At 37.8% G+C, this 13,090-nt stretch overlaps 1 protein-coding gene across 1 annotated transcript; it reads left to right on the top strand.

Moving 5' to 3' along the window:
• Positions 1–1,507: 1,507 nt before the first annotated feature.
• On the top strand, positions 1,508–12,583 carry LOC146139267 (NACHT, LRR and PYD domains-containing protein 3-like). Its single transcript, XM_083391779.1, has 9 exons — positions 1,508–1,988; positions 2,276–2,345; positions 4,353–6,136; positions 6,268–6,429; positions 8,092–8,253; positions 9,144–9,305; positions 10,009–10,170; positions 10,852–11,010; positions 12,443–12,583. Exons 1-9 carry the CDS (start codon positions 1,749–1,751, stop codon positions 12,581–12,583), a joined length of 3,042 nt encoding a protein of 1,013 aa, XP_083247905.1. The 5' UTR covers positions 1,508–1,748.
• Positions 12,584–13,090: the final 507 nt, after the last annotated feature.

The raw sequence follows: 13,090 nt of genomic DNA, 5'->3' as shown, positions 1-13,090 counted from the left end.
AAAAATCTATTGTTCGGAAAGTTTTTAAAAATTGCCTTCTTTTTACGTCCAAAACTCGTATCATAAAAAAAGCGAAAATAGGCCCCGAACAATTTATTATGTTGGGGTAACCAGGTATGGGGTCACTTTTTTGACTTTGTCGTTTGAATCAGGAACATTTATTCTATAAGTGCAAAGAGTTTGAAAAAAATCTATTGTTCGGAAAGTTTTTAAAAATTGCCTTCTTTTTACGTCTAAAACTCGTATCATGAAAAAAGCGAAATTAGGCCCCGAACAATTTATTATGTTGGGGTAACCAGGTATGGGGTCACTTTTTTGACTTTGTCGTTTGAATAAGGAACATTTCTTCTAGAACTGCAAAGAGTTTGAAAAAAATCTATTGGTCGGAAAGTTTTTAAAAATTGCCTTCTTTTTACGTCCAAAACTCGTATCATGAAAAAAGCGAAAATGGGCCCCGAACAATTTATTATGTTGGGGTAACCAGGTATGGGGTCACTTTTTTGACTTTGTCGTTTGAATAAGGAACATTTCTTCTAGAACTGCCGAAAGTTTGAAAAAAATCTATTGTTCGGAAAGTTTTTAAAAATTGCCTTCTTTTTACGTCTAAAACTCGTATCATGAAAAAAGCGAAAATAGGCCCCGAACAATTTATTATGTTGGGGTAACCAGGTATGGGGTCACTTTTTTGACTTTGTCGTTTGAATAAGGAACATTTATTCTAGAATTGCAAAGAGTTTGAAAAAAATCTATTGTTCGGAAAGTTTTTAAAAATTGCCTTCTTTTTACGTCTAAAACTCGTATCATGAAAAAAGCGAAATTAGGCCCCGAACAATTTATTATGTTGGGGTAACCAGGTATGGGGTCACTTTTTTGACTTTGTCGTTTGAATAAGGAACATTTCTTCTAGATCTGCAAAGAGTTTGAAAAAAATCTATTGTTCGGAAAGTTTTTAAAAATTGCCTTCTTTTTACGTCCAAAACTCGTATCATGAAAAAAGCGAAAATAGGCCCCGAACAATTTATTATGTTGGGGTAACCAGGTATGGGGTCACTTTTTTGACTTTGTCGTTTGAATAAGAAACATTTCTTCTAGAACTGCCGAAAGTTTGAAAAAAATCTATTGTTCGGAAAGTTTTGCATTTGTATTTTTTTCCTAAAAGTCGTTTCTTACAAAGCTACGAAGTAGGTCCCGAACAAACGTTGAGAATGCCTAATAGCGATGACGAAACTTTGAATAACTGAAAGTTTAAGAAACATTCAATATAATTTTTATATAGTGCATCATTAAATTGATTTACAAGTAAAATATTTGTATTGTTTTTATTACATCATTTTAATTTTTTCAAAAATATTTGGAAACATTTAAACGAAAAAATCATTTTGAAAAAGACTAAAAATCAAAAAAATCCTGGCAGGATGATTATGGTTTTACACAGCACTTAGTCGCCGAGCTGTAAAATAACTCAGTAAGATGTCTTTTGACTATAACAATTCAAAATATACTGTGTCTGTTTAAATGTGGCATATATAGTCTACGCCTAGGAATACAGGAAAAGTTACCTATTTTATAGATTAAGTTCAATGAAAATCACCTGCCTGTGAACTTTATCGAAACTAATGGTATAGCTGGGGAAATGCTACAAACAATCGGCGGTGTAATTCAGTTTTTTCCAACATTGGGGAGAACATGTCGAGAGTATCTAATGGATTTGAATTGGCTTAATGGATTTGAATTGGCACACCTAGCAAATGCTTATTAGGGCTTTGGAAAGTACCGGAATAACAATACCCTGTAAAAATTATCTTGTTTATACCAGGAAACGAAAGACTTATTTTTTGGGAAAGCACCCTTTAAAGTGCAGTTTCACGATGGGCATCCTAAGCCGCATTTTCGCTTACATTTTTGCCTTCATTCGATCATTTTTCCTTCCAAGAATCCAACAACCAGATGAACCAGATGAAAAAGTTACAGAAGTCCGTAGCGAAAACGTAAGTTATTCGACACCGCCCTAAATAAAAGCTTAAATGTTAGCAAACGTTCCACGTGAAAAACTGAGAAATTGTATTATAGTAGAAACATGTGAAACTTAGTATAATTTATGTTTTGGTTGTTTATATACTGCCTATTAATCTTGTCTTAAGCTTTGGTTTGGGGTAATTCAGTCATTGATTCAGTTACGTGACCTTGAGATGCTTTTACAGACAGTTGCCCCTTAAACATGTTTTTTTTGCTTTTTCATAAACCCTTTAACACGTTTTTTTCATTTTGTTGTCAGATATTTTATGGCGACGTACATCAGTATTTTTCGGAGAACCCGGAAGACCGGCCAGACATCGAAAAGATACGTAAGAATATTTTTATATCCAGTATCACATAAATGGCACCAGTAGTCCAGTATCTGTTTGTCCACAGGTTTAAGTTGTACAACTAGAGCTATTTATAAAGGCCTATTTATAACGAAATTGTGAATGAAATGCATAACAATCGCAATATTTAGGATGTCCACCCGAATGTACTTACATACAACTTTCGTGCGAATTCGCGTTCGGGGGTAGAACTATTAAGCCACGTCTTGTTTCTGTACACATTTTAGATACCAAGCTTTGGAGCATAATGGTTGGAGGTTGTAGTAAGACGTAATAAGAATATCAAAGCCCATACAGAAGTAGGTGTCATTTTGGACGTGTCGAATAACTCTTTATTCATTTTCAACATCAAAATGAATAAAGAGTTGTTGAAAATGAATAAAGAGTTATTCGACACGTCCAAAATGATACCTACTTCTGTATAGATACCAAGCTGAATGTAATAAAACAGATACGTGCTTTACTTTATAACGCTGTGGCGTACTTTTGTGAGAATAGAGGCAAATTGCTTTCACGAATCGAAAAACGTAGATCCAGCAGACACTAGGCTTGCCATTGTACAGGTTTATTGAAGCGTAAAGAGGAAGTTATTGCGACGCCTTTACTGCTTTGTACGAGGGCCGCGAGTCTAAAGGTTGTGGTGCGACTTTCGTGTGACGTGAATCTTAGATCAGTTCCGCCTTACGAAAGGCGCTGCGTAACGCGAAAAAGAACTTGGCTGCGTCTACCAAAGAATGCATCCCCAGTCGTTTATTACATTTTATAATTTTCAAAATGCCGTTAACACAATGCAGGCTATCCTATTGGACACAAAAAACTACAACCTCAATTGGCAAACCACTGCAGCCAGTTAAACTGGTGTTCGTTGACCCCTTAGGGGTACGTGGAACAGTTATAGGGGTCCATAAAGGACTAATTTTTTAAAATTTATAGTGAATTCGTGAAACGAATTTAAAAAAATATAAAGCTATAAAAACGTTTTGGCACCTTCTTCTTAAATCAGGGCTTCTTAAACTTTTTTTACCGTGGACCCCTAAATTTTGTTTTGGCCTCGCGTGGACCACAATAGGCAATTTTTTTTTAAATGACGTCACGAATTTACGTCACAATACAAATAGACTTCATAAGTCTGCTGATTTCGGTCCAAAAATGTGAAAGTGAAATGGAGTCTTAATGCATTGAGTGCAATACCGTTTAATTTTTAATTTAACTGTTGTGCTTGATAAATTGATCACTTCTTAAATATACACTAATATTTCAATTAGGCTTTCATGGACCCCTAAAGCTAGGTGACGGACCCCAGTTTAAGAACCCCTGTCTTAAATGCATTTCGACTTCATTTCAGTATCACACTAGTTGGACCAAAGCAGCAGATTTCCTAATTTTACCTTTTTAAGACGTCAATTTATGGCGTCATCTTCAAACATTTACCGCCGACCGTGGTTTACGAACACCAAAACAATGTTAGGGGTCAGCGTTAAAGAAGTTTAAGAACCACTGCCTTAGTGCCACTTCAGGTGGCGGCATTCAGCGCAACGCGAAATTGTTCTTGTGAAGATTGTGTGTGAACAGCCGCGTGTAACGGTATGAGGTCGATTCCTGCTTGTCGTGCATTGTACAGTCAAACGTGTGACGCTATTCAACTTACATACACCTTTCACTGAATCGGTCAATTAAACGTTTTTTTTATAACATTTTAGCAATGCTACTACGAAACATATAAACGGCTTTTTAAAACGTTTGGTTTTACCAAGTTGCAACTGACTTTCAGGCGACAAGTCGGTCGCATAAACAATAATACAATTTTTAGACCTTTTGAGTCTCAACACCAAAAAACCTAATGGTTTTTCGATAAAAGCATTTTTGACCAGATGATGAAATGACGCATCTTAATGTGCTATTCGGGGGGTTTCCCTTTTGTGAGACAAGGTTTTCAATTCCGGCAAATGCATCAAAATGTAACATATCGATTTAAAATTGATGTAGGTGGTGAATTAGGACGAAAACTTCGGACGAGAAACATGGCTCTGATCGGAAATCACGAATTTCGTCCAGTTCCTATCGACTTAATTCACGAAAAAGGTGACACTAAAGAAGAATTCGGTAGAAGCGGGATGATACAAGGCTGGATCCTGGATGCTGCAGCAGTTTTTCTTTCTGTTCAAGAAATATTCTCTGCGGCAAAAAGAGAGGCAGAAAAAGAAGCACAAAGACGCACGATCAACGAGATTGCAAGACAGCGTTATATTGCTACACATGGAAATATTGTTGGTGTGGTTGGTATTGCAGGCATCGGTAAAACAACTTTGGGACATCAGCATTTAGAATTGGTCACTCAGGAATACGAAAATGTTCCAGATGCAATAGTTTTCCATGTTTCACTGCGAGATTTCGACTATAAAGTAAAAATAAACGTCCTGCAATTCCTATTGATGTCATCAATTCCCGACTGGAAACATGATTTAATCACTGACAAGGCACTCTTGGAATATATAGCGGCCTCCCAAAATATTCACATTATTATGGACGCACTGGATGAAGCAAAGATGGCTGATCTTTCGTTAAATGCTCCAGCCATGAACTTTTATGAAACCACAACTCCAGATGTCATCTTCAAGAACCTTACTTCTGGCCACATTCTGACAAATGCTCACAAGATGGTGATTTCGCGACCAAAAGCATTTGATCAGCTAGCTGATAAATCTAAGCCGAATTTCGTGGTGAAAGCATTAGGATTAGGACAAGAATCTCAACAGCTTTTGTTCAAGAGGATGTGCTCAAACCAAGCTGAGTTTGATGAGATAAACCGCCAGCTCTTGATGAACCCAGTCATCAAAGCCCTATGTTTCGTTCCAGTATTTCTGAAGTTATTTGCACCCTATGCTTTAAAACATCGCAATGGGGGCGGAGTTTACTCTATGGCAGATATATTTACCTCTTTTCTGGAGGACTGTGTGGAATCAAAGCTTTTCAAAGCAGAACCCTCGGAGCTGTTTAAGCTGTTTGAACTTGCCTTTGCTGGTGTGTTCAACCAAAAGTATCTGTTTGACAAAGTTGACCTGTCCAAACATGACATACAATCTAACCTGGTCGATTTGTTCCTTAACCTGCAGGTTGCCGAAAATGAATCTCGAATCTGGGCTGGACGCAAAAGGTATTTCTTTTCGCACCTTAACTGGCAGGAGTTTTTTGCTGGTCTCCGCCTTATGTATCGCTCCAACCTCACAAACATAAACGACGGTTTAAAAAATCGACTGAAAAGTGACCGATGGGAAGTTGTCATGAGATTCCTTTTTGGTTTAGCGAACCCAAAAGTGCACGAGAAAATCGTTGGAATCTTTCCGTCTCTGGCCGGCCAAGAAGCCCATTACCAGTCGCAGGTATCAGCGCTGCAAGAAATCTGTGCTGAAATGGCCTATGAACACAGCAGATCTCTACAGGATTTCACTATCCCGCTGTTTAATCTAACAGACTACAATTGTCGTATACAAAGAACTGCTATCTTAAACCAGCCAAGCGACACCCGATTGCTAAAGTTGTGTAGTTTTGCCTTTGAATCGAAGGATCCAGTAATCACACAAATCATTGTCGACACCATTCCTGGCGAAATCGTGCTCAGAAGAACCATCTTACCCAGTGACGTCATATATTTGTGCCACATTCTGCAACAAACTGCAAAGCAAGTGACTATTTTTGTTGGGCATTACCGTCAACCAGTCACCTTCATAGGACATGGATTGAAAATGTTTCTGGAATCCGTCAAAGGAAAGGTACAGTAATCTTTTAACTTCTACCCATGTTTTAAATGTATAAGCTATAGTTTTCGCATGGTGTGAAATGCTCAGAAAAGAACAAATGCTCAGCAGAGTCAAAATGTTTTTTTCATGCACATCTTTTACAGATATTTAACTTTCACATCAGCACCGCAAAGCTTGACGAGAGAGATTTGGAAAATTTGGCTCGACAGATTCCACACATGAAAGAGCTCAGTTTTGAATCGTGCAACCTCACAAGTCAAATGATTGGGATCATCACGGATGCTCTGATAGCTCGGACAACCCCTGTAAGAGATGGTTAGAGATGTCAAAACTAGAAGTTTAATTTCGATAACGATATTTGATATTTTAGGCAAAAGGTACCGCGATACGATCCGATACGATCCGATGCGATCCGATACCATCCGATACCATCCGATACTGAATTACACCATTGCTACACTCAAACAAGCAAAATTGATAAAATTTAAACTTTCAGAGGGAATTTTTCCCGGTTAATTGACAAAAACTTGCTTTAGCTTTAGGAATTTAAGTTAACCTCCATTAATAAATTAACCTTTGAAGTCAGGAATCGCAAACCATGGCTAAACTTCTTATATTAATTTGGTATCAGTTCGTCATTGCTCCCGCCCTGGTATTGGAAGTATCTATACTACCACACGGTATCGAATGGTGGTTTAATTTATCTGGTTCTAATTTATATTGGTCATATTTAGAGCTACATAATATTCCTTTTTTAAACGGTTCGCCGCGATTTTTAAGAAAATAATGTTTTATTAAGGTAAACATACAATTCAAAGAGATTGATATAAATACAGTAGTTTATCATTTAGGTTTTAGTAAATGGTTATCCAAGTTACACTGAAGATTACCACCTTAATGTTTGACCTGAATGGATTATTTAACAGCATTTTAATTTACCTCAAATGGGTTGGATACTGCTATGACCGTTTAAAAATTATTATTGAAGCTGCTATCAGGGCTGTGGAGTCGGTTTAAAATAAACCCGAGTCCGACTCCGGGCAAAAGTGCGATTTCGTCGAGTCCCTAACCGGCCCTGACTCTACAGCCTGTATTTCACCAATTAACGTAACTAAAATAACGTGGATATTCAGCAATCTACGTACAGGGGTGTCGTATAATTCATTCACTCACGATATATGGTTTGGAAATATTTCACCATATGCTATTCCATTTTAACAATTTCCAGTTGGCCGTCAAATCAGTTTTAAAATTTCGGACTGCGCATGCGATGTCGGACTCGGGACTCGGGTAGTTTTACGTGGTTATACTCGAGTCCCGAGTCCCGAGTCCCGAGTCCGACTCCAGCAAAACGAACCGACTCCTCGAGTTCCGAGTCCCGAGTCCGACTCCGACTCCGCAGCGCTGGCTGCTATTTATGATTTTAAACCACTTGAAGTGGTTTTACAGTGTGTTATCTGAAAATGCATTTTATAAAAAAAGAACAGGTCTAGTTCATACATTTTTTTCGTGCGGAAACAGAGAAGTAAACACTTTTTTTCTATACTCTTTAGATCAGTCTTCTTGATATTAGTGGAAACCAAATAAACGATGGCTTGCTATATTTTACCAAATGTCTAAAAAAGATTACAAGACTGACGGTTCGGAATATGCAGATATCAACTGAAGGACTTCGATATTTGACAAACAGCATTTCTGCCCGTCGAGAGCCAGTAACTACAAATTTATATAATTTTTACTAGTTATCCTACTCACCGGATGATAGAATTATTCTACTCACCGGATGAAAATCATTAAATTACCGAACGCATTCAATAAATTATTATGCTGGTTTGATTTTTATCTTGGTTAAATAAATTTTCAGAGCCGAGTATTTTTTTTGGTGCCTGAGTGTTTACCAAAATATTTCCAGTTGGTCAAACGACTCAGACCTAATATTTACGATGAATCAAACAAATCTATTTCAGCTCAAGTGGCTTGGTATGGGAGAAGACCACTTTGGACCAAACGAGATTCGATACTTGGCGAGTTGTATCCATCACATAGAAATCATATCGACCGACTTCTGTCAAATCAACGGTCGCGACATTAAACCACTAACTGATGCGATCCAGTTATCAAACAAAAAGGTAACACGAGATTCTAGGGGCTTATATGACTTGAATCTCAGTCAAGTTATTTATACATAAAAATATAACATTTAACTTTTAAAATTGGTAACCTCGTCTAAAACAGAGCTTTACCTCTACAAAACTTAACAAAATCGTAAAGGCTGGTTCACACTAGACGCGTTGACGTCTAGCGTTAGCGTCTGGCGTCTAATGGCTAACGTCGCCCAGTTCACACATAAAGCGTCGCCAGCGTTAACGGCAAGTTTCCTCGCTTCTAACCGAAAGCGTCAAAGTTGAAATATTTCAACTTTCCCGCAACAGAAAGCGTTTTTTTAAAACGTCTTACGTTAACGCTAGACGCGTCTAGTGTGAACCAGCCTTAACAGTTGGCAAGTAAACGGTTTGACATGCAAAAATGATATAAATAAATCAATAAAAAAAAAAAATAAATGTATAAAAAAATATTTGACGACAACACTTTTAACTTAAACCCAAGTAATTTGACACAATGACGAAGTCCAAGTCAAGTCACTTGTCAAACAGATTTAAGTCTAGTCAAGTCATTTAAAAACAGTGACTTTAGTGCACTTAAGCCAAAATCCATTAACTTAAGTCATTATGACCCAGGTAAGGGCACACATAAACTTACTTCACATAGAAATAATGTAACGTACAATAAGAAATGTGTTTTTTGCAAAACTTAAAATGACCCTTTCATTCTAAAAAATAGTGTGAAACCATTCCAGTCGTTTACATTTTTTACCTGAACTGGTTCAATCAAATGTAAATTATCATGTTTTCTAAAACATTTATTTAAGTCGTTTAAATGAATTTAAATTTACCTGCCGATCGTTGCTTTTAAAAATACCTATACAAAGTTATGTGATTATAAAAATGTGTATATGCAGCTTAAGTGGTTGAACATAGCGGGAAATAACTTGGGAAAAGAAGGTTTGGACTACATCGCGGACAGCGTTGCGAATGTGGAAGTTCTAATCGTTACGGACTGCAAATTTGTTGGAAGTGATCTCGTGAAATTTACACGGAACATTGCAACAATGCAAAATCCGGTAGGTGTTTGACATGATAAATAAATCCATCAAGCCTGTATCCGCATAAAGACCGTCCCGGTATTGCCGAGGTCTTGAGTTCGAACCTCACCACACGCTAATTTTAACCTCGCCTAGCTTGTATAGTGATTCTAATTAGGCCGATTGATTATGATAAACCATACTGAAGGCACCTGTTATTCTATTACTAGTAACATGTGCCATTATCGTTGGTCAGTGCGACTTGCAGGATGCAGCAGACAAGGACATGTCTATGTTGAACTCTGTACCAGCTTCCACTAAGCCTGCGTAGCTCGGTCGGTAAAGCGAGGTCTAGCCTCAACGCAGACTAGTGTATTCTAGTCTGGCATTGCTTGCAGAAAATCTATTTAATACGAAAAACTGTATTAGTGCTTTAAGTAAAGCTTAAAGCAGTAAACGAACGATGAAGTAAACGAACGATGAACCGCTAAAGTAAGCCTTAAGCGAATAAAGGCTAGAATCCGCTGGATGATGTACTTTACACTTTACAGAACACCTTTTTATTATATAACGTATAAGTCATTTGTAAACAAAAAAGTTAAAACATGTTATTACCGGTACTCTTCACTCATGTCAAATTGATGCAGTTACTCTTTTTTTTAAACTATATATGTTTAATTATATTTTTGATTGTATTAGTGCAATCTTTACTTTATAAAAGAGGTTCTGTTTAACTTTCCAGATGGTTTGGCTTGTGGTAAGCGAAAACGACCTTCACGATAGCGGTGCCAGGTTGCTGTCCAACTGTATTTCGAACATCAAGTCACTTTCAATGAGGTCTTGCAACTTGTCCGACAGTTCTCTGAAGCTTCTGTGTCAGGCTGTTTTTCAACGAAGAGTGCCTGTAAGTTGATGTAACCCAAAATGTCTGACATCATTTGGTCGTACAACCAGTTCATGTAGAATTGTACTTTTGCATAACGTATTAAACGAGCACTAATACAGGATTTTTTATGTGTATGATTTTTTTCAGACACAACACCACAAAGTTGCGTCATAACGTGACGTCACAGCGCTACATCTTAACTTGACGTAATAAAGTAACTAACTTTTATACCTAAGCTATATAACAAAGACGTTATTGATTCACGCAAAACACCTTTATATCGTTTAATTTGCCAAAACAGCCGTTTTTAAATGTGCGCGAGAAACACCCTTTGGAATATACCATGTTACAAATTAGGCCAAAACACACTTCAGTAACATAATAGGCCTACACAGATTCGGGACGACATTTGAATCGCAAAACTTTTTCTCCATATTTTTGGCTATCGAAATAAGATGTTTAAGTATCGGACAACCCAAGTTGTGATAGTTTTGTTAATCAGCCATGTTTGTAGTTTATTCAGGACTCTGTTAACTCATAACAAAATATTTATGCTCCATGCAGCAATGGTTTGCCTATAGTATGAAGCTAAATTAGAGAAAACACTGTTTTCCATCATAATGTTATTCAATGTGTCGTACATTCTCGAATTAGGAACTCGTAGTATTAAAAAGTTGGTTATGTTTCTTGTTTTCGCAGATGGCTTTATTAGAGCTTTCAAACAACCCTATTGGAGACGAAACTGCACTAAACCTTGCGTTATGTCTGCCGAACATCACACGCTTGCTGGTTTATGGATGCAATTTCAGCGAGGCCGGTCGACAGTCAATACTCTCGTCGCTAGAGTTACACATCAACGTAAGCTATAAAACTAAACTACTAGAAAACGTTTTACACGAAAATCGCCTAACCCAATAACGAAAGAGTAGAAATATCAAAGCCAATAATATATAAGTAGTTAACATTTTTAACGTTGAAATAAAAAAAATATTTTAACGTATGAATAAAAAAATAGGCCTACTCTAAACGTTCAAGATGCTTTGCTTCAATTTTTAAGGTTTCACCTTTAAATTAAAACAAAAAGTTTATTTAAATATAATGCGTCGCTGGAGTTGGGTTATTAAAGTGATAATAATCACTCACCAACATCTAAATAATGATTCACTAAAATGCGACTTGCACAACTTAACCGGGGCTCCAGACAAGAAAAAAATAACCTGAGCTAAGTTCGTACTTCGGTCATTCCTGTCCAGCACATATACTAAAGAACAAATTGTAAATAATTCCAGTTTGTCCAGACGACTCAGATTTCAATAGTGGCCCGGTTAAAACAAATTTTGCTTTTTTTCTCCGGTCTTAACCCCAGGGCTGCGAAGTCGGTTAAAAATAACCCGAGTCCGACTCCGGCCCAAAAAATAACCCGAGTCCGACTCCGGCCCAAAAAATAAACCCGAGTCCGTCTCCCGAGTCCCGAGTCCGACTCCGGTCAAATGTGCGATTTTGTCGAGTCCCGAGTCCGGCCCAGACTCTAGCCTACAGCCTGCATTTCACCAGTTTACGTAACTAAAATAACGTGGCTATTCAGCAATCCACTTAGGGGTGTCATATAATTCATTCACTCACAATACATGGTTGGAAAATATTCCGCCATATAATATTCCACCTTTACAATTTCCAATTGGCCGCCATATCAGTTTTAAAATTCGGTACTGCGCATGCGCATGTCGGACTCGGGATCGGGTACTTTTACAAGGTCTTACTCGAGTCCCGATTCCGACTCCAGCAAAAACAAACGACTTCTAGAGTGCCGAGTCCCGAGTGCGACTCCGCAGCCCTGCTTAACTCTCTCTAAATGTTTGTAAGTTTGAGAACTATTTCTAAACCTAAAATAGGGCTCCAAGTCTCACGTGCTTACAAAGCACGATAGAAAGGCGTGATCCGGGCCTTACTACTGCGTTTACCCGCTATGTCAGCTGTACTTAACCAATTAGCCTAACGCTCTGTTCCAAACCCACCTCGACCGGTGTATCTCCGTTCTTCTCGAAGTACAGGATGTTATATATTCCAGGTCTTTATAAATAACGCGCGAAAACTCAATCATGAAATACTTCTGCTTCTTTTTCTTCTCATTAATCAAGTTAATCTCTTTTTAAAATACCAGCATTTCCAAGTCAAAGTAACAAGTGACCCTGTTAAATAAATTTGGCTTAAAACAATATCATAGAGAACCAAAGTCTTAAGTGCTTAAAGGCATGATGCGGGCCTTAGTACAGCATTTATTTGTGTTTAGTGCTGCCTGGTTGAAGGATTGGATGATCAAAATGACCCCACCTTGCGCCACCTACCGACCGAAGAAAACCGAAAATCTGCCAAGGACATTTTTAAAACTAGCGACAGTATAAGTAATGCACCGACCAATGCTAAACAATAAAACTTGTTTTAAATTGTTTTTGTTGCCCAGAGCTCTTAGAAATGTAGGCATTTACTGATTGCAGCTTCGTTGTGTTATGGTTGTAGCTTCCGTGTTCGTATTTTTATGCAAACGTGTATTTGCGAGAATTTTATAGAATAGACATTTTAATGAAACAATGCACAAGCGTCATGCCACAAGTTGTAGGCTTTTTTAGAAGCATCATGTGTAGACTACTTTATTATGTGTGCAGCAGTATGCAGCAGGCAACGGTGCTATGGTAGGTGTTTTTTTTCTAATTTGCTCCCCTCTGAGCTTTTGTATAGCTCAATTAGTAGGTACACTGATGGTCCGGGTTGGACCGGAGGTTATAAGTTCGAACCTCGCCGCAGGCTAGTTTTTATTTTAAACCCTGGTTAAAACTACTTAACGTTGGTTAGTTGCGTAAAATGGTGTTGTCGTAGGGTCGGATTGGTCTGCTTGTGGGGTTCTGTGCAATGACGCTTGCATTTATGATTGTCTCTCTGC

This window comes from Ascidiella aspersa, chromosome 6 (genome assembly GCF_963924565.1).
Source record: "Ascidiella aspersa chromosome 6, kaAscAspe10.2, whole genome shotgun sequence".
NCBI classification, from domain to species: Eukaryota; Metazoa; Chordata; class Ascidiacea; order Phlebobranchia; family Ascidiidae; genus Ascidiella; species Ascidiella aspersa.
This window is presented reverse-complemented; position numbering and strand designations above follow the sequence as displayed.

What these genes read in the sequence shown, in the direction of transcription:
- LOC146139267 (XM_083391779.1), top strand. Translation starts at nt 1,749, where the DNA reads ATGCTTATTAGGGCTTTGGAAAGTACCGGAATAACAATACCCTGTAAA. An exon ending in TGATAGCTCGGACAACCCCT is followed by an intron (nt 6,430 to 8,091) that starts GTAAGAGATGGT and finishes AATCTATTTCAG; the next exon opens with CTCAAGTGGCTTGGTATGGG. An exon ending in TTTTTCAACGAAGAGTGCCT is followed by an intron (nt 10,171 to 10,851) that starts GTAAGTTGATGT and finishes TTGTTTTCGCAG; the next exon opens with ATGGCTTTATTAGAGCTTTC.